The following is a 26,633-nucleotide window of genomic DNA, read 5'->3' as shown; positions in this document are numbered from 1 at the left end:
AAGCAACCAAGGACAAATGGCTTTATTTCTGTGTGACATTGTATTGCTCTTAAAAGCTTTTCAAACGAACATTAGTTCTTTGGCACGGGAATAAATGGGTTATAGGCATATTACAGCTTTTCTTGAATCATTTCTGTTTGTTGACACATGATCTAGCCAGGCCAGTAGCTGGGGCTTCCCCAGTTTTAGACTTCTCACTTTCATTAAATTTCATTAAAACATCGTATTTGCAAAGCATTGTGTTTTGTTGTTTTGAGGAGGAAGATTATTTACTATAAGTAACAGTCATGGTGAGACAGGGGCTTAGTTTATGTAGAAACTGTGTTTTTTAATTATTATTTTGATTGCTTTTTTTGAGCTTTATTGCTGCTTTACAAGGAAGTGATATAATAACTTCCTATGTAAATATCAAAGGCAAGATCATCCCCATAGAGTACAGACTGGATGTAATACAGAGATGCTCTAGAGGCAGCAGCAGATACAATTGCAGATACAGTGTCTAACATTTTTGAGTTCTTTGCAAATAGCAGTTTGCTAACATAAAATATGTCAGTCTGTTTATTTTAATCCTTTAAGATGTATGGAAACTTTTAGTTTCCTGTGGTTTTCATTGTACAAACAAATTGAACAGTTCTAACTATCCTTTGTAAGATCTTCACTCGTCCTGAACGTCCTTTTCTGTTCTTTTCTCTCCTGCTGTTAAATGATGATGGTGTTTGTCTGCCTCCTTGTGAATTTCTCTGTAACTGCAAACCTAATGCGTGGGTGTGCTGTGTGCTTGCTTTTTTTTAATAGGCCATGCTAAACAGCTGAACTGCATCGTGATGGCTGGAGGCATCTCATTTTTTATTTATTCTTCAGAAATACATAAGAGTGATGCCTTTGAGAGACTCACTAATGGGCAGATGAACATAATCTCATACTTAGTCATCATCCTTTTCTTTGAGTGGTAGCTGATGCAATTGTACTTTTCTGTTGCCGACTAGGCTTTAAATATTGTGGATGAGTAAGACACTGTCATGCAAGTGACTTCACCTTGTGCATGGCTTTTTGCTATGCCAGCCTGCAAAATTTTCTTTTTTAAGTAATGTTATATTTATTGCATGGGATTCACAGCTATGCAAAGTAGCTCTTCCATTGAAAAAGGGAAGAATGTAAGACGGTTAGGATCAGAGCTAAGTGTAAAAAAAAAAAAACAAAAACTAACATTGTGTTCTCGTTTTATCCTGTAGTGGAGTCTGCAGGATCTAATCAAAACCTGGTCTGTCATGTTAGCTACTGTAAAAATTGCTAGGCATTGTATTTAAAAAAAAAAAAAAAATCATATTAAAAGCTGAGTCTACTTAACTTTTCAGATGACCAGATTAGACAAAGTAAATGGATGTGCAGTAAGAGAGAAATCCATATGTTTCTGGGCTTAATTTCTCAAGGTCATGGAGAAGGTCAGCTATACAAACGTGAATAAGGGCAAGTCATACTGAATCATTGATCCATGCTCCCCATGACCCGCTGCATGCAAGGTCTGTAGAAGCTCAGGAAGTCACCAAGAAGAGATGTTTAAAAGCACCAGTTGTTGGGATTTTATTTTAACACTGGGGTTTGTGGTTTGGATTTTTCTTCCAAAAATGTTATGACTTTAGGCTTAACACATTAAATTGAAATATGAACAGTCACCTTGAGGACATTGCCATACTTATCTCAATTGAAATTAATTTTGAAAGTTACTTAGTAACCTTAAGCATAATTTTAAAGTTATGGATCATAATTTTTGCCCCTAAGGAGACTGCCAGTGTTTTGATTTAAATAGGAGGTGAAAGATGGGCATATTATTTCTCAACACCATATGGTTTCAACTGGAGGAAAATCCAGACATGCAAATAGAGGGAATTAGGAGAGCAGAGTTATGGGAAGCTGCGTGGACTGTCTCTAGATGTTGCTGGTTTAAAGCTCTCCCTAACAAATTGAGGTCTATGTGAAATGCAAATCAAACTCACGTTGTTTGAGGTAAGGAAACAGATTTTACCTTCTGGCTTTGAGCAGGTTGTGTTTATGAACTTTGTCAGTATCTCTGTGTGACAGGAAAAATATAATTACAGATACTGAAATCTTTATTTCAGTTCAAAATATTGTTAAGTACTTTTTTTTTTTTTTTAACTGAAATGACTCAATGGAAGGAAGTGATAGAGGGACCTCAATAGACTCAAAAGGTGGGCCTAGGTGAATATAATGAGATTCAACACAGCAAAGTGCAAGGTTTTGGACTTGGGCCGGAGTATGTATGCCCATGCATATATACAGACTGGAAGCAGAGTAACCCTGCAGAGAAGGATCTGGAGGTCCTGGTAGATGAAAAACTTAACGTGAGCCAGCAGTGTGCTCTTGCTGCTCGGAAAACAAATGGCATCCTGGGCTCTATCAGCAGAGGGGTGGCCAGCAGGGACAGAGAGGTGATTGTCCTTCTCTACTCTGCTCTTGTGAGGCCCCATCTGCAGTACTGTGTCCAGGTCTGGAATCCCCAGTACAAGAAAGACAGAGAGCTGTTGGAGAGGGTCCAGAGGAGAGCCACAAAGATGACCAGGGGACTGGAGCACCTCCCCTATGAAGTCAGGCTGAGGGAGCTGGGCTTGTTCAGCCTGGAGAAGAGAAGGCTGCGAGGTGACCTCATTGCAGCCTTTCAGTACCTAAAGGGAGCCTACAAACAGGAGGGGATGCCCTGTCCCTGGAGGTGTGGAAGATTGGATGAGGTCCTACGCAGTCTGGTCCAGTATTAAATGTGGAGGTTTGCAGCCCTGCCTGTGGCAGAGTGGTTGGAGCTTGATGATCCTTGAGATCCCTTCCAACCCAAGTCATTCTATGATTTTATGAAATGTTTTTCTGCTGAACGAGTTTCCAGTCACTTACAGCACGCCCAGTTTTCATGCTCTAAGTGAGGTAAATGACTTAAAACAAATGTTCCCTTCTGTCTGTTTCCTGCAAGCATGTGGAAACCACCTCCCAGTTGGGTGTTATTCAGTACTAGTGCATGCTCCTCCTGCCATATTGCTTCTGAAAGCTTCCTCTTGGTTTGCTGTCTGTAGAGGTAAGAGTGGTCCTCTGACAGTTGTACCTGTCTTGTCCACCGAGAAAAACAAAGGTTTGGGGGAAAAAAAAAATAAACCTTACTGTCACTTTCATAACAAGTATTAGAAAGATCACAACAATAGGAAAGTAATGGCTGGATCTACTGTGCTGGTATCCTGAGGATAAGGCTGCCCAAGGAAGGAATCAAATCAAGCATTCAGCTTCTGCATCAATTTTGCATACATTTGTAGCTGTTTGGAGCAATTGAAAATGTCAAACATTACAAGCAGAGTTAGGGTAATGTAAAGCTTGCTGCAGTGGAATGCATGTGATAATTTTAATCAAAGTTTAACACGTTTGCATCACTTACCATATGCACTCCATTTCCATGGACAGGAATAGGGAAGAATTCTGCAGAAGGTGGATTTGTTATTAGGTTGCAGGAAATTAATTTTTTTACTTGGCTTTTGTTATTTTGGAGGCTGTTATTTAGAAATTAGGAGAGACAGAATGAGTCTTGAATAGCTAGAAAACAGATGGTGCTAGAGGGTTTAAAAGAACATTTTCATGTACTTCTGCAGTGCTATAACACAAGTGTGTTCACATGCAACCCACACGCAGTTGCGTGGTGAAATCCTAGATTCACTGATTCTTTTTTCTTTTTTAATTCAAAGGTAAGACTAAAGACAATTTTTTGTTTTTAATCATTCATTCATTGACTTATTTAAGCAGCTTCATGCTTACGCTTTTGAAATGTAAGGGGTTTGTTTTTGTTTTTTTTTTTTTTCTGAAAGACTGTCTTCCATTCCCCCATTATTTGATCTTAGTACGTTTGGTTTTCCATATCTCCATCCAGAGGCAGTATTTTCCAGTTCACACTTTTTTCACCTGACCTCATAAACTCTGCTTGATTTCTTTTTCCATATTTAACATTTGCCACATCAACTCTTCTCCTACGTGTTCCATAATACAATTGATAGGAGTCAATGCTTTAGCTAGAAATAATTAGGATTCTTTTCAGTGTCCCATATTTCAGTTGATAGGAAATAGATCTACTTTGAGGCTGGCTCCCAATTCAACAGATCTACTCTGAAGCTGGCTCCATATTTGGAGGGGAAACAAAAGGAAAATATTTCTCTTGTTGCCCCCAAAGTCAACCAGCTGCAGTGCCTTGGATTTATACGATCTCTTCAGCTCCAAGTGCCCTTCTAAGCATGACTACTGCATTTAATTAATTTTCCATGACATTTATTCCTCCTTGTCCAAGAAATAAAAGCCTTCAATTGTCAGAAACTCACTTGTCTCTTAATGAATAAACAAGTGTGTTTACTTATTTTTGCATCTGAGTCATTTCTCACACACACAACTCTTGCCTACGCAGGATTCTTTTTTGAACAGCAGCTAAGGTCTGGTGTTCATTAGATACTACGTGCATATTATTCCCAAGTTCTGTGAGATCGTGTCAGACAGAAACTAAAAGTAAGACAAGGCATAATTTAATCAAGAGTGACAATCCCAAATGTCCAAATCCTCACATTACTTGTGTCAGTATACGTATAAAGATTGGATTTCAGCTTGTTTCAACCTTTAAGCCAATTCCTGGCTTTTTCAGGTGTATGCAAGCTGGCTAAACTCCTGTTCTATTACAGCCTAGGGCTTTTTAAATAAGGCTGGCTTCCTATGTATGTGTTCAATCCGGAGCTGAAAAAGTGGAACAGGCAATTTTCTTCATTAGATTCCATCCACATGCACTAGTGTTTTGTGCCATTACACCAAACATATTGACTTAACCATTGGCAAGAACAAACAGGGGTAGGGGGCTGCATTTCCCAACAAAAATGGAAAAATTCCAGTTTCCTTACTCAACTGTTTCTTTTTGCAGAAGGGGAAATGCAATTTCGTGGGTTCAAATATTATTTTGTGGTATAATGACATGGAATACTTTACTGTGTCAACAATGAACCTCTTCTAGAATCAATCTTAGGCCTAATGAAATCCTTCCATGCATTTCACCATGCAAATGGATCTTTTTTCTTTCTTACCCCACCCTAGTCACATCAACTTCCATGTATATTTCTGTGTATGTACGTCAGGTCCTGATGCCAGCTATTATGTGCAATTCTTTTGATCTTGTTCTGCAGTTTCTACTGCTTCTTCAAATGACTGCATGTTAGTGAAAAATCTTCTCTGTGCCAGATCCCATAATTAATGGTACAGTGCTGTAAGTCACTCTTTCAGCTTATTCTATGAGTCATTGAATTGTCATTCAGTTATTGATATAACTGATCTGAGATTTCCCTCTCCATCTTATAATAGCCTCTCTCACATTAGTACAGTTTTCATTGTGCTCCTTGACTTGTGCTTGCTTGCTTAATGCCTGTCAAAAATAACTTTTCTTCTTCCTGAAAGGGAAAGCTCTTAATTAATGCTGTCTACATAGTTTCAGTGGCTGTTTCTGAGTCACCTATCTGTTATCAGCTCAACAATCCCCACAGCCTGGGACTCCCTGTGTCGTGGCCTTCCCATTCTGTCACTAGGCTGCTGTTTGTGCCACTGATAAATCCACAATTGCTGATCTTTGTTGTTACCCAGGTGTGCTGTTAGACCTAGTTTTACAGAAGCATTGCTTTCAGCAATTGCTCTCACCAATTGTGAGAGTCTGCATGCTTTTTTAGCATGATCTTTGGCTGAAACATCAAATGAAAAACTCTGGCACGTCATGCTCGACACAAGCATGCCATTGTGGGACTGCTGTAAATGGATGTCATAGCCATTGTTTGCTATTTCTTTCAAGTTGCATAAGGATTTAGTCACATAACGTCCTATTAATTCCATCCTCACCCTAATCCCTGCACTCAATTATTTTTCCTACTTTCTTTCAGGCCTTTATAAACTCTCCAGTTTATTACAGATCAGCTTGTAAAGAAGAAGCTTCTGAACTTTCCCACGTGTGTATCCCTACTAGTAGAAAGCTCTAGGAACATATATGTTATTAAATCTTTTCAGTTAGTATTGGGTTTCTAACCAAATTGTAATTGTTTGCTGTGCTGTGACTAAATGTAAATGATCTTTTAATTTCATATTGGGGTGGTGCTTGGCAGGAAGGATTTGACTCCTATATAAACAGTGAGAAAGGAGCAGCATTTAGCTCCTCCTGAGGGGGAGAGGTGGGGGATGGCAAGAAAGAGGAGTCCCAAGAGGCAAAGATGTTCTCATTTCAGGTCAGCTTTTCGTGTGCTTGTTGGTTGTTGTTTTTTTAATTTTTTTTTCTTTTTTTTTTTTTATGAAAAGGAAGGTGGGTTTTTTTTGTTTTGTTTTGGCAGCGGAATGCCAAATGAACTGTTGATGACTGGGCAATAACATCAGTCTTCAGTCTAGAAAAAAGAGGAATCATCATAGAAGTGAAATGACTGTCAATAAACTGTGGTTGAGTTAGTTGAAAGCAATCTACTTTGGATTCTCAAAGAAGAGAAATCTCACCACTGTGATTTAGTGAAGTAAAACAGTTGATGTTATCATGCATCTTTTCATACAAACATCTGTGAGATGAACAGGGGAGTGACAGGGCTGCTTTGTAAGGAGTGGATGTAATTAACAGAGGACATCGTGGAATTTTTTAAATGCCTTATCCTTAATGCTTTTTCAGAAGAGAAAAAGGAAAAAAAAGTAACTTATTTTAGCAAAAGAGTCAGGTTTAGATTTCAGAAAAACATGGCCTGAATTACATCTTGAAGAACTGGATAAATTCCTATTGCCTTCAGTAGGAACGGGATCGGTCACTTAATGAAAACATTGCGTAACTGGTTTTATTCAGTTTTATTAGACTTTATTATGCTTCCCTTGAGACCTTTAGGTGCGTATGGTAGTTAATCTGCTAGGAGGCCAGGAGTTTACTTACATATAGCACAAGGATCATTTTAATATCAATGCTTAGTACTGTGCAGACTGCAAGCATTGTGCTCTAAGTATTGTTGGTGAGCCTTCTGGCTGTGGCATCAGTTTTCAACACCTTTCCCTTTTCCACTTTCATTGTCATGTAGAGGTGGCACAATCTTAAGACAACTTCATTTATCACAGAAAACTCCATGAGCAAGGGAGGAAACATAAACAAGACAGTTAAAAATGTAATACTTGTAATTGCCCCCTTTAATACACAGTATTGAAAAGAATTGATTCAACTCTGGCTTCTAACACTTCCTCAGTCAAACTGGCAAAGGCCTAAGCTGGAAGAATCATTTTGAGAAATAGGAATGTAAATCATTTTTCTTGAATATAAATGGCCTTATTTTAAAGTCTAAGTCTTCTTTAAAAGTACAACTCTGTCTGTGACTGATAATTAATACTCATCTCACTCACTGCTGAAGAATAAATCGTTATTAATTAATAAACTGTTACGTTTATCTGAAGCAGTTTAGAATTAACTGTGGCAAATGGTACCAAAATACATCACTGTGCCCTACATCTTTATTCTTTTTTACTATGTGATTATTACATACTTGGGCACCAGGTCAAGGATGCTGGCATATATACAGTGAAAGGTAGATGTTCTTATATGCATAATCTATTGCACCACTAACATTCCTTCTTCTATCTTTAACACTCTAATATATTAACACTTGGCTAGGAGAACGTATGGAAATTACTACTCATCTTGGCTTTGCAGAAAGCTTCATTTAATAGACTGTGAACTCTAAAGAGGTAAAGATAAGCCTAAAATGACTGTCTGGCCTGTAGCTGGTGTCCTGAGTGGAAGTCCTGTCTTCAGAGAGAGAGGTCAGTAGCCCTCTCTGGTTAGTTTTGACTGATGATACAGCCAAATTTTGAAAAACAGAAAGCAGATACTTTCTTCTGCATATTCTGTTTCATGCAACAGGTTTAAGTTGCCTATTGAGTATTTACACATGCTTTTACTATTTGCTTAGACAAACTCCTCTGCTCAATCTTCAGATCTGAAGCAGACTTTGTAAAAATAACTCAGTGGATTACAGGAGCCTTTTCTGATCTGCATCTACTGTAAGGCTTGGTCTATATTTACTGTAATGAAATTACAGTAGGAGCCTTAGAAGCTCTACTGGTGTGAGCCTCTGTGGCTGCTTTTCCTGGAAAGTCTATCAGGATTCAGTGTATCAGTTGCCACTGGAAATCATTCCAGCTGGAACTACGCTGATGCAATTTTTGTATCACCTATTTAAGTCAATACTTTTTTTGTTCCCTGCCCCCTTATGTCAGTCAGTCGACACAGACAAGTATGGTGGTGTTGCTGAAGTGGCTGGGCTTTATTAGGTTCTACGTGAAAACTGAGCTCCTTGCTCAGTGAGAAATATCACCAGGCATAAAACAATAAAGGTTATTTTGCCCCGAAATGGAGATTGAGGGATTTTGAAGAACGCCTTTATTCTGGCTTATTTTCCACCAGAAATATTTATTACAAAATCAGAAATGTTTGAAGTTGATTTGTTTAAAAAAACATAGATGTGAACTAATGAAGCTTATAAATCATTTCTAAAATATCATCCTATTGCAGTCTTTGTCTATACAACATAGTGTAAAAAATGGTTTCACTAAATAGAGTGGATACCCCTTAGAGTATTTGATAACATGAAAATCAGTTTATTTTATAACTCATAAGGAGTGTTGTCATAAGAAGTTGTTTTTAAAACCCAGCTGTAGCGTAGCTAGAAATATTATGACAAGCAATTACCATCAGTGCTTGACATCTTTATTTCAAGTTGAGTTTTTTCTTTTTTAAATCTTTTTTCCATCTAAGGGAGTTTCATTTCATGTGATTTAACATGTACAAATCCCTGAAAATGAGAAAGAAATGCAAGCAAGCTATTTTCCATGTCGCTACCATGTCTGTGGAGAGGGGAAGCGTGAGCTGACTTACTGGGGTTTTAGAACTACAACAAAAACTCAGAGGTGGTCCCTAAACAAAACCGTATCTAATTACTGGCGCAAGAGATGTCACATCATTTCAAACTTTTAAAAGTAATAGGAATCATCTAAAATAGCTTTTTATAATCCTGTAGTAAGAGGGGACTGGATAAGAGGTGACATAATGAGGGAAGCCACAAAACAAGACAAAACAAGGGGTGGGGGGTGTATTCTCCATGTTTTTCAGGTAGGGACATATTTCTTTATATAATCTGATCATAGGATAATTCAGGTTGTAAGGGACTAAGATAAATTTGTCTGCCAAAATGCATGTTGATACGCTCTGAGGTTACTTTGGTGCAGATGACTGATTAATTAATACCTGGAATTGGCTCCACAATTTGCGCTTTTCCAGATTTGCAGAGTTGAGGTCTCAGACTCCTTAGACGTGCGCTCAGGCACACAAGTGGGTTCTCAAGCATCTAAAATCAGCCTTATGTTCTGTCAGACTCACCCTTTTCTCTGAGAAGGCATTCATACACACAAGTCCAATGACAAAAGGATAATGATAATAACAGCTGCAGGGAGCTCTTTTCCTTCCACATTCTCTTGGGAGCTGCTCCCATGACCCCTTTTGTCCACACCAGTGAACTCTAGGTAGGCAGTAGCAGCAACATCTGATACAAAATGGATGTTGCAATGGCTGGAAACTTTTAAAAATAGAAATGTATCTAAATCTAACCTAACTAGCTTTTAAATCTGATGGCATTGCATGATTTTGCTCTAAAGTTTATGATGAGCTCTAGAGATTAGGTTTCATAATCTCTGCTAACGATGTACTTTTAATGTCTGTAATTATGCATCTTGCAGTGATTTATTAGGAGACTGTTACACCTTCTTGATGGCATTTTCATGTCACTGAATCCTTGGGGAATTAGGCAAACACACCTGCAAATTTCTGAAAATTCATTTCCTCATTCAAATATGTTTAGAAGCATTGATATAAGAGATCTAAGAAAGTCACTTTTTGGCTAGAGAGGAGAGATCACTATATCAGTGGTACAGACAAGAAGCAGCAAAATGCTTCCTAAATAGCATCAGCAGCATTTGCAGCAAAAAATGTTGGAATCTGAGTGTGTGGTAAAGGTGTGCAGTGTGACTCTGGGGCTCACCACTGGGCTCAAAGCCTGCCAGGTGGTGGTGGTGAGATGTTCTAGCTTGCTGGGTTCACAAAGCAGTGTGACTAAACCCTACCAACACTGGGATCTTCTTGTTTCTGGTCTGCAATGCCTCTGAAGTCATTGTGAATATATATTTAGAAGCCTGTTTAATTATGTAGTTCTGAATAACTCTGAAAAAAAGCCCCCCTAAATGCTAGGATACAAGAAGTGAGAGCTACAGCTACAGGTGACAATGCATCTCAGTGGCTCGTATTCAGTAAAATTTTATTGAAATGCATCCAATTCTTACCTTTCCCAATCTCAATAACCTCTGACCTCAGCAGTGCAAATTTCTCTTTGTGGAGCCACAGGTGTGATGAGTTGCATTATTTTGCCGAACGCCTTTGGATTTTTCAATCCATATGCTCACAGTATGTAGCCTACATCATTTCTGAAGCTGGCCTAAAGTCACACTGACTGACTCCAGACCATGATTTGCTTTAGGTTGCTGAGTTTGGCTTGCAGAGCCCAGTCCTGGTTCCATTAAACCAATAGGATTCTTTCCATTGGCTTTTGCAGGACTTGGCTGGGGTTCATCGCATGCAATTCCTCTGATACCCTCTTCTCTCTGAAATATTCTTAAAGAAAATTGTAATATAATCTGAAGAATAACAACCTCAGGCCAGACTTTCAGTTCCTGTAAAGCAGAATGCATTTTTTTTTTCATTTCACTAAAACTATGCTAATTTACACGAGCTTAATGTCTTTACATACTACCTAATATCTCTTTAATAAGCCACAAAGCTCTCTAAACTCATTTATATGATAAGCAAAACAGTTTAAACTATATTTCACTTTGGAACCAAAGTCCTATGTAACGACAGCTTTTTTTTTGACCTAACTTCTGTTGAATGTTGTGGATATAATCTCTTGACATAGCCCTAATGCATAGCAAAACAATCCATAATTTCTTCCTCTGTGATGCTGCTATGTGGTAACGTTTTCTTAGATGTTTGCCTCTCACAAGATTCCAGTGTTTCAGCTGAAACATAGATTGTATAGAGAACAGCTTCAGTGGCAGCCCTGCCTCACACAAAACACAGATAATGAAGGTTCACAGCAACCACAAACGTGTTAGATTTGATTTAACAGAAGGGATTTTCTCTGTTTTAATTGGCTGTGGAGCAGTGGGAAAAATTCATGAGCGTCATGAATTTGACATTGATAACCAATGAATAAAATGCATTACTATGCTATGCAGCTTTTTCTTTCTCAGATCTCTCATGTAATGGAAAAACTGGATGATGCGGATGATAAAATCACAGACAAAAGTTTTATCTTCTGCTGAAGTGCGTTAGAGGGGAAAGTGGTTTTATGTATCCATATATATGACTTATATGTAAGAGAATTCATTTATGTCTCTGTGAATCTGGAGCAACTTCAAAGTTCTTCTGGATTTGTGCTGGTGTAACTGAAAGCAAAATATGGCTGTAGGACTAAAATGGTGAACCTGTGGCATAGCACAGCAGAAATAACCACTGTTTAGGATGCAGAAAAATCCAGTCTCTGTAGCAGGCAAGCATTCAAGGAATTTCTTACTGTAATAAAAGTATTTTTGAAAAAGAGGAGTAAGACAGAAGATGGACCTTTAAGCTGAGATTCAGGAAAGAACAAACCAGCAGCAGGTTTTATTTGTCTGTGCAGCAATCCTTAAGGGAAATTAAACCAAATATACTTTTTACTAACTTTCTGTTCCTAACTCTTAATCAAAAGTCCAGATTCTGTCTTCTTTTGGAAACTGAACCCCTCTCTGAAGCTGAAATCCAGCAGCACCTCACTCAGTCCCACTGCAGTATCAAATGTAGTGGACCGAAGTTGTTTAGAAAATGCTTTTACTCCAGAAGTTTGGGGGAGAGAGGGGTGGGGAGGTTATTTCTCCAAATATAGTTTATAAGCATTCAAATAGGAGATAGCTGCTAGATAAAATTCTGTAAACCGTTGTCTCAAGGCTTTGTCAGCATTTGAACAGCACTTTTCAATTTAACGTGAAAAACATTTGCTTCCTTCATGACTAAAGACATGACTCAAATCTCACACTGCTGTAGGCTGATCATCCTGTTTTAAATTCAAAATGAGGGCTTGAAGTTAATGTTTTATTCATGTCAAAAGCGTATTTTTGGGCTGAGGTAGGGCATTCATACGCTTTGTTTTGAAGAGTTACATTTTTGCCTTCTATCATGTATTTTTGTTTAATGGGAGATTATTGGTTTTATTTTTTTGCTTTGTCATTTTATGCTGTGCGTAGCGATCTAGATTGTTGCAAAAGGTTAATGGGTGGCATAAATCTCAGAACTGTAAATGGTGTAAATGCCCTCTAGTGAGCTGTGGGCATGCAGAACAACACACACATTCATCACAGCCATAAATCCAAATGCCATTGCCAGAAATGCGTTAAAGGCACGTTGTCCAAGGGTGGTGTTTTTACAAGGTAGATCCTTAATTTCTTGTGCTGTGGCTGAATGATTCTTTGCATCTATCCTATAAAGATAAGCCAGCTTCTAGACCTATAAAATGGTATCTTCACCAACACATCTGAGGAACACCCCTGTTCCATACCTGCTTCGTTTATGCAAAACGCATGAAAAACAGGATCACAGTGTTGTATGACTTGGAAAACATGTAGACATGTTTACATCAAACAGGAAAATATTTAAAGATACTATTTCACTTTCTTACCATTTCTTCTTACTCATAGTTCTGAAATTTAAACGGCAAACGTTCTACTATTTCCTCCTCTATCCTTTTATTGTAAAGCAGACTACTATCGTAAGTCTATGGCTATAGAAAAAGCGGAGCTTTTTCCAGTAGGAAAAATTACACTGACTGGTTCGCCTTGAAGACTCCTGTTTTCCTTTCTTATGTCATTTCAGATGCTGCACAACAAGCATGTGATGGTCCGTGTTGGGGGAGGATGGGAGACTTTTGCAGGTTACTTACTGAAGCACGACCCATGCCGAATGCTGCAGATCTCACGAGCGGATGGGAAAACCTCTCCAATCCAGAGCAAGTCTCCAACTCTCAGGGACATGAATCCAGACAACTATCTGGTTGTTTCTGCCCATTACAAAACCAAGAAGGAGATTAAGTGAAATAAGCTTCCCATGCGATTGGGACTCTATATACGTAGGTCCAAATTATTTTCACAAGTGTAGTAAATTTAGTTCATGCTTTGAAAGGACTTCAGAAAACTTAAGACAGACTGGAAATGGCAGCCCATTTTGAAGATCTTTGAATTGTAGAACTATTTATTTCTAGTACTGTATCTTTTATAGCAAAATACCCCTGCTAGGTTAATTACTACAGTCCTATAAGAAATAGACATATATTTTTAGCCAAATTATTATTCTTTAATACATGAATGTATACACAGAGTTACATAAAGGAATGGATCCTGTTAATGGAAGAAAATACATAATACAAGATATTTGTATGAAAATATTATGACATTGAATCCTTGACTGTTAGGCTAGTTGAAAAATATATCTATGCAGGTGGAAAGAAGTATTGGTGGGAATTATTTGGTAATGCCTGTTGAAATGGGAATTGACTGTTTTTTATGGGTTGGAAGATTTTTTTTTTAACCAACAGAGTATAGACTCACTGCATGCCAAACAACTTCCCAAAGTGATTACTTAAGAAAAAAAGCCCAAGAAGAAAGACCCACTACCCTTGTACTCTTTAAAGCTAAAGACAATGCTTAGTGCTAGATGTGCATGTAGATCCTTCCTGTTCCTGACAAAGCTGCCCCATATAGAAAGAGGAGGAAGCCAAGAGGTTGCCCCTTCCTCTCCCAGACAGTAGTGCTGGCTAGTACGAGCAGGATGCACGACCAAGGGGGGGGTTCAAAAGCTGAATCTGAGCTTTTCCTTCCCCTTATTTGTAATTCTGCTGGTCATGCCAAATATAAAATATTCATTACCCTGTCAGTTGAGTGATTCACATTCTTGTAAATCATTCACACACCTCTAAAATAGCTAAAGGCGTATTGGGGCTTAGTTCATAATTTTGGCTTCTCTTCTTCGTTTATATTTGGTAATTTATGTGCCTTATAACTTCCTACAAAAAAATCATTTTATAGGATTATTTCACTGACTTATAAATTTGAGCAGAACTTATTTCATTACAAATGAAATAAACATTTTAAAAATACACATTTGTGGTATTTGTAATCTGTATTCCTGTGCTTTGCTGCTACTGACCGGATGCCTACAGCATAGAACTTCTCACTAACCTCATACGAAATGGAACAGAGAATGATGCAAGATAGCACAGAAAATACCTGGACTTTATTGAAAAATAAATATTTTTTCTTTGCAGGAAAAAAAAGGATCAAGGTGTTCTGGAAGTCACTTTTTAAAGTGTCAGTTGGTATTCCTTTGTATTTTTCTTTATAAGTTGAATCGGAACACATACAAATGCATACAATGTATACATACAAGGATGTGCTGCTGTGTTCTTTAAAGGCAAAATTTCTACTGACTAGAGCAAGACAGGATCAAGACCTTCCTCTTTCATGCTGGATGCCTTGCTGAAATCAGCATGTTTTACCATGCTTAGCAGAACCACCCACCTTACTGCCTACAAATACCTGCTGAACACAAACAGCACACAACTGCTAGGCACACTAAACATCAGTATGGAACTCCAAGCATGTCTTTAGAAAGAACCTTTGTAGCCTTCATTTTAAGCAATTTTCTAGGAAAAGTAAATATAAACTCAGACCTTTGAAAGGCCATAGGAAGAGCACATTTTCATAGAAGCAAAGAATTTAGCCCTCCTAGTCTAAATAGGAGTGGGAAACATAGGCCTTATGGGAATGGGAAAGCAAAATTAGTTAAAAAAAGAAAGCATGGAAGCACAGCTGAGAAAAAAAAAAAGTTCTTAATATATGCAGAGAAATTTGTTTGCAAATTAAGAGAGAGGAAAAATTTGAGAAAGTTTTTGGATGTCTATTTTTGAAATGATGGCTACTCATTCAAGTATAAATTGTTGTGTTTCCATCATCCAAGATTAAGTTTACATAACTGTTTTCTTTGAAATGTTTGAAGATATTTACATGTTGGTAGATTAAGAGCAGATGCCTGTAGTTATACACACAAAAAAAGTGTATTTAGATTTATTTCAATATTAAGCTTCAACAAACAATCCTGGTAAATCCAAACCAAGATTTTAAATAATAATTAAAAAGAAGAACTAATGTATCTCATTGGACTTTAGGTATCAAAATAATCTTTTGTAATCTCAGCCTTCTCAAACTCACATGAGAACAGTTCTTAACACCTGGACTTAATCAGTGACAGAATGGGAGATCATGGAGATCTTACAGGACTTTTTAAAGCATTGTCCATTACCACCTGACCTTACTGAGGTGGGGGCTTACTGCATTAGATGCACCTGGGATGGATGTGGTGAGCAGAAGACTAGTTGAAGTAGGAGCAGCAGTAAAACCAACCAACCGCTGCAGTAAATTAACCAGTTATGCAAACAAGGGTGGGAATATCTCATTTAGAAGGTAAGTGTATCTGGTGATTGAAATGGCTTTTTCTTATTGTAGTAGACCTTATGGTAATGTAGGAGTTATAGAGTTTACTGTGACACAGTTTGCTCTGAGTAGTTAGGAGCCTGAAACTCAATTTACAAAGCCAAAGCACTACCAAAATCTTGTAGCAAACAGTGCCCTTGTTAGCTAACAATGATGGGGACTGAACTGTGTTCTTGTAGGAAGTGTTTGCAGAGGAAAATGTGTTTCACTGGTTAGGTGTTGTGATTAATATAGCAGTTTCTGTTTTCCTAGTGTATGATATTAAGGTATCTAGCCCAGATTTTTTAGAAGACTGAACCGAATAGCAGGGGATCAACAGGAAGGATCTGCAACTTCCATCTCATCCTCTGACTGAGGAATGGCCTGTTGAAACCATGAAATAGTTGCCTGGTAGAAGAGCCAGGTGATGCAATCAAATGAGAAGATGCAATCTTCTCCTAGCACTGGAAGATAACTGAGAGGAAGGGTGCTTCACAGTGATTTTTGGCTTACTTGATCTCTGTATAACTCAGTTGAAAGTGAATGCTGAGGATATTGGAAGCCATGTACAACCAGGCTGCTATGAGCTGCAGCAGAGCCTCTTCTCAAGGACTGAGCATGATCATAAAAAAGGCAATATGGGAGCACCTGTTAGCTGTGAACAAGCAGTGCTAAGGCTCAAGATGGTTAATCAGTGTAAATGGATTTTAAAAGCTGTTGTTGTACAATACCAAATTAGCATTGCAATTCTGGAAGTAATTCAGAAATACTTTGGAAATGCTCATTATAAAACCTGTTACTGGGTAATACAGGAGGTACCTTATGTCACCTCGATGCTCACATACTACCCACAGTTTTGTTTCCAAGCAAGATTATTCTGGAGCTCAGAGATATGATTTAGCAGAAGGTTGTTAGAGTTAGGGTACTATGGTTAGGCTGCAGTTGGACTTGATCCTTGAGGTCCCTTCCAACCTGAGTAATTCTATGATCCACATAATTGAACGGGGACAGAATTTTTCTCTTTCCTTATTTTAGCAACAATTATTTGCATTACCACCTTGGTTTGTTGTTTTTGTTATTATTTTTTTTTTTTTTACTGACATTTCAGGGAGGGTATATAAAATCCATGGCAACCAGCTCAAGGGCTGTTTGGTGGGGATGAGCAAAATAGAGAGGTGTGAATATATGTGTGTGGGAAGGCAGAGCAAGCTTCTTATGAGGCCCAATGCTGAATTCATTACGTGTTCATTTTAGATCAGGGAGATGTTTGTAGGTTTGCCATACCACAGTGTTACAGAAGCATCCTACAGATGGTTTGGTTCCTTTGGGGCTTGCATTTCCTACTGCCTTGCTGGCTACTGATGTACAGTACCAGACAAGGAAGGAAGAACTGTGTTTTTTTCATTGCTTTGCTTCTTAGCCTGTTTGGAATCTATGGTAAAGTTAAGCAGATATGTGAGATCCCAGAAACATGTATGGTGCTGGACAGGTTCTTCTATTTTAGCCCTACTGCTGGCACCACTTGTGCCTGATGAGCTGCATCCCAGATTCAGTCTGTTTTTGTGCTAAAGCCAAATGCTGAAGCCATCTGGTTCTAAGAGCTCCCAACGGTGCTACCTACCTGTGGGGGGGACACAGCTTCTGTGTCCTTCGAAACCTCAGGAAGTCCTGCCCCAAACCCTCTCTGCCTGGCATCACGGCTATACTTTGACAATATGCAGTAGCAGATGGCTTCACTCTCTCTGACTGCACCAATTGTTCTATTGCTGGGAGTCAGCCCTTTCATTGCAATGTAGGAGTACTGCTCTTTGGCTGCCAGAAGTTTTTCTAGTGCCCTGCTTTCAGAAGGCAGACAAAAGAGGTAGTTATACTGCTGTAAAGCAAACAGTGTCAACCACCTAGCTAATCTGAATAGATTTCAGCAGATTTATTCTCTAAGGTGAAGTAAGCAGTTAGGACTAGGGGAAACGAGGACAAAATTCCTACTATATTTGTTATTTACTTAGTGAACCACATGGTGATAAGAAAGAGGGAGGTACCTATTTCTAGAAGTAGCTTCTACCTTTACTGCTTAATGGTATTTTTCAGGTAACTATTACTTGTGCACTTCTGATCTGCAATATGTTTTACTTTCATTCTGAACTGAAACTAATGTTACTAAAAAGTTTATGAAAACAAGAAGTGTTTCTATTCACCCAAATAATTCCCCAGGCTGAGTTCAGATAGGGGTCACCCAAACAATTAAATATGGTGCAGAAGCCAGTTTAAAACTGCTTTTTTTTTTTTTTTAATGGACAGGTTAGAAATAGCCCCCGTGACAAAGCTCAGTGCTGAGTACCACCTAAATATCACTGCTACAGATATTGGATGGAATTCCCATTTCAAACCTACATTTAATATTTGATGACATTTTGACGTATTTTCATTATCCTTAATTGGTCATAGACATTTTATTATTATTTTTTTTTTAAATACAGTTATGTGAACAAGTGCCAACAATCAAAGGAAGCTAAAGGTCTTCAGCTGCCAAGGACACAAGCTTTTAGCCCCGGTGCTACTTTAGTAATATTGAAAGATCTCTTTTCTGAACTTAATGACTAAGGCTAAGCCAGGAACTCACTGGATCACGACCATACTCCTAAGACAGCGTGAGACACCACTCGGGGAAGCAAAATAAGCATTTAGTTCAGGAAAGGGGAAAAAAAAAAAGCCTTTGCAGCCTCAACTAGGTCAAAAATGGGGTCAGTGATGTACTGAGGCAGACGTGATGCTCTCCATGGAACGCAGGCGCTAGGTTCTTCGTGTTGGTCATGCTGCAACAAGCTTTGCTCATCTATCAAAGCAGTGGCTTGAGGTCACTGGTGTGGAAGTTTGGCTCTACCGTAGGTTAGGCAGCTCCAAATAATCAAAGGCGGTTTTACATTAGGAAAAGGGATTACAGACATCACTAGATACAAAAGAAAAGCAACAGAGCTCCAAGCATTTGGCAAATGTGATTGCACTGTAACAAACCCACCCAGAGAGCACAGATCTCAGCAAATGAACCATCCAAGAGCAGGTCTGTAACTTTGTTTTTCAGAATTCTCTGAAGTGCAGTGCTGCCCTCTGCGTTCAAAATAAAACAATTCATCAACAGTATTTCAAATTTAGTGTTTACGTTCCAGTGTTCATTATACATACATACTCTAAAGGAATTTACAGACACAAGCAAGGAGAAAAAACTCTCAGACTCACAATAAAACAGCTTCCTTGCTGCAAATGCAAAAAAAAAAAAAAAAGGGTTTATAAAGATATTTTATATTTTTAGGTAGTGTCACAAAAACAGCTTCAGTTTCTAAGGGCCTGCTATGGATCTGCTTTAGTTTTTTTTTTTTTTTTTTTTTTAAGAGAAAAAAGGCGTTAAATCCTTAAGTAGTTCAAAAGTAATTAGGAAACCCAAGGGAGATGCATATGCAGGGGCACCTGAACTGTGCCTAAGTTGGACATACGCAGACATAAATGTACCAGTTGACCACGTAACACACACGCAGACTTACAGGTAAAGGTCACTTCTATGTGAGAAAACCCTTCTTGTTCCCTTAATAGGGAAGCAAAACATGCACACACAAACAAAAATTGGCCAAAACCTAGTCGTTCAGAGGCTGGAGTTGTTCATTTTCTTAGTACACGTTTGCACATCTGCCCTCCTCCGATGGCAAAGTACCGCTGAGTCTTTGTATGCAAACAGCAAAAAGCCACGTGATGAGTTAAGTGCCACTCCGCTGCAGAAACTGGCAAGTTCTTGGCAGTAAAAATCAATCTCATCTCCAGAAGTCACGCTTCTTTATCCAACCTGCCACTACACACAAAAACAACAAAAGTGAACCGCAGGTTTGTAAGAAAAATATCTACACCAGAAGGTTGCAAAAAGATAATAAACTCCCCAGTCTAATATAGGCTATACACTGAAAGTAATGGACACAGTGCTCACTGATAGTAGACACAAAATTCCATGCCCAGAGTTTTATTAATGTGAATCCCCTCATGTATAGCACTAAGGGGAAGAGATGAAAGCTTATGAAGCCTGAGTTTGAAGAACTGGTTACATCTACTGCCCCAGAGAGCTTCTAATTCTGTTAAATTTCCAGTTTGCCTTCAAAGTTTACTTTGCAAAACTTGTAGTAACAGCAGCAGTAGAATTCATTAGGACATATGCCAATGTGGTACGTTTGGGTTTTTGGTAGAAAAACAAAGCTCTCTGCCATCCATCCTGTCCCAGTGTGCCCCAGAAATGAAATCTTGAGCACACAGTGTGATAATGACACATGCTTCCATTTCTCTTCCTCTTGGATTTTTCATTTTCATCTTGTGGGAAACAACAAAAAATAGGATGTTCCTCACATAACTGGATTACACTGTTTCATTTTTAAACTTACTCTCAGGCCTCCTTCTCCTCCAGTACCTGATGCTGCCATTCTTTTTTCTATTTCTTCCTGCTTCTTTTTCTTTTGCTCTACAGAGTAAGTGTTCTTAATACCTCGAGAGGAAGCCTGTGAAGAAAACACATTTGCAGAAAGACAGCTAGGTATTTGAAAAAGCCAAACTGAAAGTCTTGGCAACAGCATTTTGTGAACTCTGGTTTGCATGAATTGACTGGAACAGTATGTAAATGCTACTATGATATAAAACCAGACCTTTCCATCTCTCTCTAGCTACTGAATGCTGTCTTTCCTGTAGTTACATGAGAGAATTCTCATTTCCTATTCATACATCTAGGTAAACATACTTAATCACATGTACCTAGTTTGCATGTCTGAAGACTCAAAGCCATGATTTCCCTTTCCCATAAGCCCCACAAGCATTTGGTTTTTAGATTTTTCCAGTGTCTGGGCCTAATTCTGTCCTTATGAACAAAACTAACTAGGAAGAGACAACTCAGGCAGGTAGAAGAACTTCCAAGAAGTTTCTCTGTTTCATAATTCCTTCGTATCTCTCACCTCCTCTCATCAAATGGACATCTATAAGATAGGATACTTACAGTGGAAATAATGACAGTTTCTATTCTAACACTCAATAAGTGGATAGAAAAAGCTGCAGGCTCCATATCGCTATGGCAGAAATTGATGTAGACTTTATGTGCATATAAAAAAACAAACAAACAAACAACAAAAACATGCTAGTAATGCAAGCCCAGGCTTTAAGAAATCCAACTTTTAAAGAGTGATGTGGGAAAACCAGCCTGTGTGATAGGTCCTCCCTCAGGGATCTTGTGGGCAGCAGTACCATATCCTGCAGAAGCACGTACATGAGAAACCTGTTGTTGATTGTCTGCTTTGCATCCTCATAATGATGGCCTAGCAAAGCCCTAGACTAGATGGCAGGAATGCCGGATATCGGAAAACATAGTTAATGCTGTAAAATGACAAAGAAAATATTCTTAGAATTGATTTTCAATTAAGTTCAGGGTTCTGATATTACAGCAGGAGCCATGCAGAAAACCTTAAAATCTACAAATGCAAAACAGAAATGCTATCCCCTAAAATTCAAGGCACTTACAAAGAGCATAATTTGCAATGGGCAATGATGGTAAATCTTACCAACAAATACTAACTTGATTATATCCTGTGACTTCTAGCCTCTGGGTACCTGGCCTTCCAGGTTAGCTAGGAACATATGTTCTCTACAGGAAACCAGAAGGAAGAACACCTTGCATGTGCAGGAAAATCTTAAGCAGAGACAACATCTGACAAAATACTTTGCCTCTCACACTGGGCAATTGAATTGGGCGGCAAGCAAGCTATCTTATCTCTATTACTCAGCATTCAGGGCTCAAAATGCACTCCTAGTCCTGCAAAATCCTGGTAGAATTTTCTCTTCTTACAGAAAGTAACAGCACATACTTCTGTTTTCTTGCATTTTCTTTAGTTAGCCTAAGCTAATACAAAACTCCAAAGCTATCTGCAACCCAAGTTGCTTCACTGCAACTTCCTCCAAGGAAACCATTTCAGCATTGTAAGAGCTAGATAAGAGAGGGGAGGTTCAGGTTAGACGTTAGGACCTCGGGCAGTGAGGCACAGCTGCCCAGAGAGCTTTGAGTGCCCCATTCCTGGGTGTTCAAGGCCAGATTGGATGGGGCCTCGGGCAGCCAGAGCTGATGGGGGGGCAACCAGCCCACGGCAGGGGCAGGAACTGGCTGGTCTTTGAGGTCCCTTCTAATATAAGCCATTGTATGACTGCAGGAAGATATTGTTTTTTTGTGTACTTCTCAAAAGTGTACGTAAAGAATTCTCAAAAAAAAAAAAAAAAAAAAGCCCCAATCCAAGCTTTGAGATTTACGATTTTAGGCGGATTCCTTTCACCCATGCCTGATGGGTTTGCTGCATAAACCTCAGCTGCTTTCCCCACGCAACCGTCACCTAAACATATTCTGAAGGAAGGGCATTGCACCAGGCGCAATTACCTCCATCTGCCTCTTCTCAGCAGCTTCTGCGAGCTGTCTTCTTTTTATTTCCTAAAGGAAACGTGAAAGACGGTTATTCCAACCCGTTTTTATCCGGCTTTTCCCCCGCACGGCCTCCCGGGTGGAGAAGAGAAGCGGCCGCCCCCAACGGCCTCGGGGCGGGAGGAGCACCTGGCGCGGCCTGCACCTCACTGCGGGCGGCCGCCGCAATACCCGCCGCACTCACCGGGTCGGGCGTCTCCACCACGTCCTTGACGGCTCCCCCCATGCAGGGCAGGCACAGCCCCATGGCCGCGCCGCCGCACGGCTGCCTGCGCTCCGCCGAAGGGGAGGCAGCGGCCCCGCCCCGTCACAGGGCCGAGCGAGCCGGGCCGCCGGGGGCGGGGATGGACTGTTGGGCGTACTGTTCTAAATGCGGCCTTAGCGGGGCAGAGAGCAGGCGGAGAATCGATTTGTTTAGCCTGCTGACCGCGATCCTTTCGACGCATCACGGGATGCCAGTGGGCTTCTTGGCCACAAGGGCAGGCTGCTGGCTCGCGGCCATCAGGACACCCAGATCCTTTTCCTCAGAACTCAATATCTTCTGTTTACAATAAATGCACGTGTTTATTTTTACGCACCTGTCTAAAGCATGAGACGTTTTTATAAGACTCAGCCTCACGCGCTGCTTTCCTCTTCAATTGCTCCTCAATTCCACCTGGAGAAATCAGAGAGCTGAGGGTGAAGCGTCCTAGAGAGGCTTCCCAAACCCAAATGTGATGCCACGAGCAGTCGTGGGACACCCAGCCCTGTGAACTCAAGTCTCTGTGCAGTGCCTCTTTCATGCTACTAGGGCAAAAGGGACAATAATTAATTTCCAGCTCACTCTGATAGCCCTGTGAACTCAAGTCTCTGTGCAGTGCCTCTTTCATGCTACTAGGGCAAAAGGGACAAAATTAATTTCCAGCTCACTCTGATAGACCTCACGCGTGACTGGGAATTTACTGGAATAAGTGTGCTGAAATGATAATTGGCCTTTTCATTCCCTGGTATTATGCTGCCATCCACTGACGCTGAGCAGTGGATGCTGCTTCCACGTGTTGGGTTGTTGACATACTGTTGTTGACAAGGCAGTGATGATACTGACGTTGTATGTCAGGAGAAGTGTTTCATGGGGGAAGGCTCTGATTTGCTGATTCACAAACCTGAGAGAACTCATCCCTCTCACCAGGCAAAACAGTATTTTGCTATCACTGATCAGGCAAAATTTAGTTCTGAGCATCAGACCACTGAGTCAGGAGGCATATCAGTGTGAGATGTTTATCTATGATTATCTATATTTACCATCAACATGATTAGTGTTCCATCTAATCATGTTGGTTCAGCCCAGCTGTATCTGTTTCAATGCCTGGCTGCCCTTTGGTGCAGTTGTTCATGAAGGGAGAACCTGGAAGCTTCTGATTTCTGCTGCCTGTAGCATTGCTCCTGTTCTTCCCTGAATTGGGTGCAGTGGGTCCTTTCAGAGCCTGGCAGGTGTCAGCATAAAGGAGTGAGGTTATGGTTAAGGCTAAAACCACATTTGGGTGTACAGTGCTTTATTTTGCATTCAGCCTTTTGTCCACTTAGAAATGGTTGGCCGTGGTGTACTGTCATGAATTTCCATGCAAGCCTCTTTTTTCCATGCTCCATTAAGGGTTCCTTCTATTTGTTGGTACAGAATTTCCCAAAAGCCTTTTCCTCTTTCCTGGCTCTTGGACTACTTACGTTTCTTTTTCTTAAAATGTCACCGTCATCTTTTGTATCTTAATTATTAATAATAACTATGGCATTACCCTGTTCAACATTGCCTGAGTTTATGTTTGTGTCTACAGTCCTTCCCAAGAGTTATGCAAAGTGTTACAAGGATTACAAAAACAATATGACATCTGTGCAGTTTCTTTCCTGTGATTTTGGAGAACATCTATCTTTCTGCACCAATGTTTTTGTCCTGCCCTTTATTCCACAAGCACACGACATCACACATCACTGTAGTTTTTGTTATTGTGTTTGTTCCTGGCAGCTATAACCATCCATCAGTGAGGACTATTGTGTCAATAAGCAATGATCTTGACAAGTCTGTTGTGGAAATGCCAAGTCATGGCCTGAACCAGTAATTGAGCACCTGTGGGAGGGTAGGTCCAACCCCAGGGGAGCACAGGTGCATGCAACAAGGGGAGCCAGGATCCACCCCTTCTCAGACCTCATTTAAGTGTTGAAGTTCAATAACTTTTCAATAATTACTCTTATGTCCTTTAAGAACTCATTTCTTCGGGCTTTATGCAATAAGTTGAAAGAAACTGAGTGTGGTAGTAGTTTGAAATGAAATCAGGATTGTGTATTTAGAAACATGGATAACGTGGCAGACTGCAAGTTCCATACAAATGAATACTTGGAGTAATAAGGGCCTTGTAAATGGGAGGAGTTGGCTTCTCTGTGTTGCAGGAGCCAGGTGAGGATTGGTGCAGAGCTCCCCACCCTGAATCACTGGGGCAGCTGGTTCCCTGGCCAGGTGTGCAGGATGATGGCATGATGAGAACGTGAGCTATCAGCAGATTTTAGGTGACCTCTCTTGCATTCTCTCAATCTCTAGCAGCCTCTTTTTGCTCTTTCCTCGAGAGATCTTTGTCCTGGGCTGGCTGTGTATGTATGGAGCTCTGCTCCTTGCCTAGGAAAGAGGTGAAGCTCATCATCCGCAAACTGTGCTGTGTTGATCACTTGACGGAGTGAATCATGCTCATTCTTGATTACAGGTAGCAAAGCTCTTTGGTTAATGCTGTGCTGAGGATTTCATGGTAGTGTAAGATCCAGAACATTCATGCCTCATAGAGCAGTAGTAACAGAAAACAGTGGGAGGTTTTATCTGTTTTATTTTTTTTCTTGTCTACTTCTACCCTGCTACCAAATGTTGCAATAGAGAAACATATTTGTTTCACAGTCATCTTAAATTGCTTCCTTGTAACTGTGGTATGAGCAGCAGCAGCATGGTTCTTACATGTGTTGCTAGGTGGTCAGTTTGAATGTTGTTTGTTTTTTAATGTGGTAAGTGGTGTGTGATGTTTTGACTATCTGATTTAACAGCAAATGCATATAACAGAAGTCAGTGACCTTTCTGGAGCTTTTTGGTGGCTCATTAAAAAGGTCTGGTAGTTTGTTATCTGTCTATCTGCAATAGTTAAGTTATGATGTCATTCGTGTAAGGATGACATTGGTAAAAGTTTAAGATGTAAGTCAACGTGGATAGGCTCTAACTGCTCTGTATTCTCTTAGCCCACTAGGTGGTACTATTTGTACAAAAATTTCCTGTATTTCCCAGATCTGTAACTGCACTCCTGATTTACTGTTTTGTGTTGGTGTTATGGGCAGTTATTGTGGCTTTGAATTGGAATAAGGATTGCAAGGAGTGTACTGTTAGATTTCTGGAAGTCTCAAAAACTTTTTTTTTTTTTTTAAATGAGGAAATATCTCTGTCCTGTAAAGGTCTGTGGAAATAAGGAAAATGTGTATGTTGTATGTGTGTGTATGTGTGTGTATATATATATCTTTAATTCTCTGTTATTTTGTGCATGTGATATAGGGCAGATGCAAAGTAAGTTTTCTTTAAGAACTCTGGCCAAATGACTCAGAGGCTGATGTTCTCTTCAAGGATGACAATTTATTTTTTTTTTTTAACCATTGTTAGTCTACCCATAAATGGCTCTTTCTTTTCCAAAGAGCACCTGTTGAGCTTAAAGAGGAGGTTCCATCGAAGTCCTTGCTGGTTTAAATTCACTACAAAACCATAAAAAGACAAGGATCTACTGTTGCTGTTGTTGGATCGGGTTCTTCATAGTAATAATTGATTGTGGGGCAAGGGAAAGGAGTCGGCTGCGTGGGATTAGCATGGTTTGTTGGCTCAGTATTTTGGCTACTTTTGTTGGAGTTTCTGCATTATTACTCTTCATATATATTAGCTTAAGGATTATTGAAAATGTTTAATCCCATACTGAGGAGAATGGCAATGGGAAGAAGCACTCATTGCTATAGAACTTTGCAGCCCCCTGGTTTGCATTCATGGTGAGTCAATCATGTTCTTGCTAATTGCCAGATAGACAGCATGCAAGGAGTTGAGAACTTTTCCAGGGAAGAGAAAAAACTCTGTTAGAGCAGAATATTGTGAATGCATGCGTGCGTATGCTTATAGACACACAGAAATGTTTAACATTTTTCTTTAGAATTGTTTCGGAATTACAAACTAGGCAAGGAGGTGTAGAGTGAACAAAGGCAAAACAGATGCTGCAGGGAGGGATGTCAAAGGAAGGGGGTTGACTGACCTCCTATCAAGGATCTGGTGAAGGGAGGAGGGAGAGCCAAGGATTGCAGCCTTATCTCTCTCATGCTGCTCCAGGCACTCATGCTCACTTATGTGTTCAGATTGTGCTACTACAGCAAGGAATAAAACCTGTGAGTCAGGTGATGATAACTCAGCAACTGGGGTGGAGAATATTATAATAACTTCTTGGAG

The 26,633-nt window shown here is 39.8% G+C and overlaps 2 protein-coding genes across 8 annotated transcripts in view; one reads left to right on the top strand and one right to left on the bottom strand.

The window, feature by feature from the left end:
- The window catches only part of GAS2 (growth arrest specific 2), an 83,106-nt gene extending 68,803 nt beyond the window's left edge, over window positions 1–14,303 (top strand). For all 7 annotated transcript variants that reach the window (XM_085223907.1, XM_085223906.1, XM_085223905.1 and 4 more), the window contains exon 8: window positions 13,025–14,303. In XM_085223907.1, the coding sequence (XP_085080033.1) occupies window positions 13,025–13,243 (219 nt within the window). In that variant the 3' untranslated portion in view covers window positions 13,244–14,303. The remainder of the gene's footprint in view (window positions 1–13,024) is intronic.
- A 4,729-nt stretch (window positions 14,304–19,032) lies between these two features.
- On the bottom strand, window positions 19,033–22,525 carry SVIP (small VCP interacting protein). Its single transcript, XM_085223911.1, has 4 exons — window positions 22,341–22,525; window positions 22,115–22,165; window positions 20,091–20,204; window positions 19,033–19,513 (listed from the first exon to the last, which is right to left on the bottom strand). The coding sequence occupies exons 1-4, from the start codon at window positions 22,401–22,403 to the stop codon at window positions 19,499–19,501; spliced, it is 243 nt and encodes an 80-aa protein (XP_085080037.1). The 5' UTR covers window positions 22,404–22,525; the 3' UTR covers window positions 19,033–19,498.
- Window positions 22,526–26,633: the final 4,108 nt, after the last annotated feature.

The sequence above is a fragment of the Meleagris gallopavo genome, chromosome 5 (assembly GCF_905368555.1).
Source record: "Meleagris gallopavo chromosome 5, MGAL_WU_HG_1.1, whole genome shotgun sequence".
Classification (NCBI taxonomy): domain Eukaryota; kingdom Metazoa; phylum Chordata; class Aves; order Galliformes; family Phasianidae; genus Meleagris; species Meleagris gallopavo.
This window is presented reverse-complemented; position numbering and strand designations above follow the sequence as displayed.

Coding starts and splice junctions, on each gene's coding strand:
- SVIP (XM_085223911.1), bottom strand. CDS start 22,403: ATGGGGCTGTGCCTGCCCTGCATGGGGGGAGCCGTCAAGGACGTGGTG. Junction 22,166..22,340: donor TGGTGGAGACGCCCGACCCG/GTGAGTGCGGCG, acceptor CGTTTCCTTTAG/GAAATAAAAAGAAGACAGCT. Junction 20,205..22,114: donor CTGAGAAGAGGCAGATGGAG/GTAATTGCGCCT, acceptor TTTTCTTCACAG/GCTTCCTCTCGAGGTATTAA.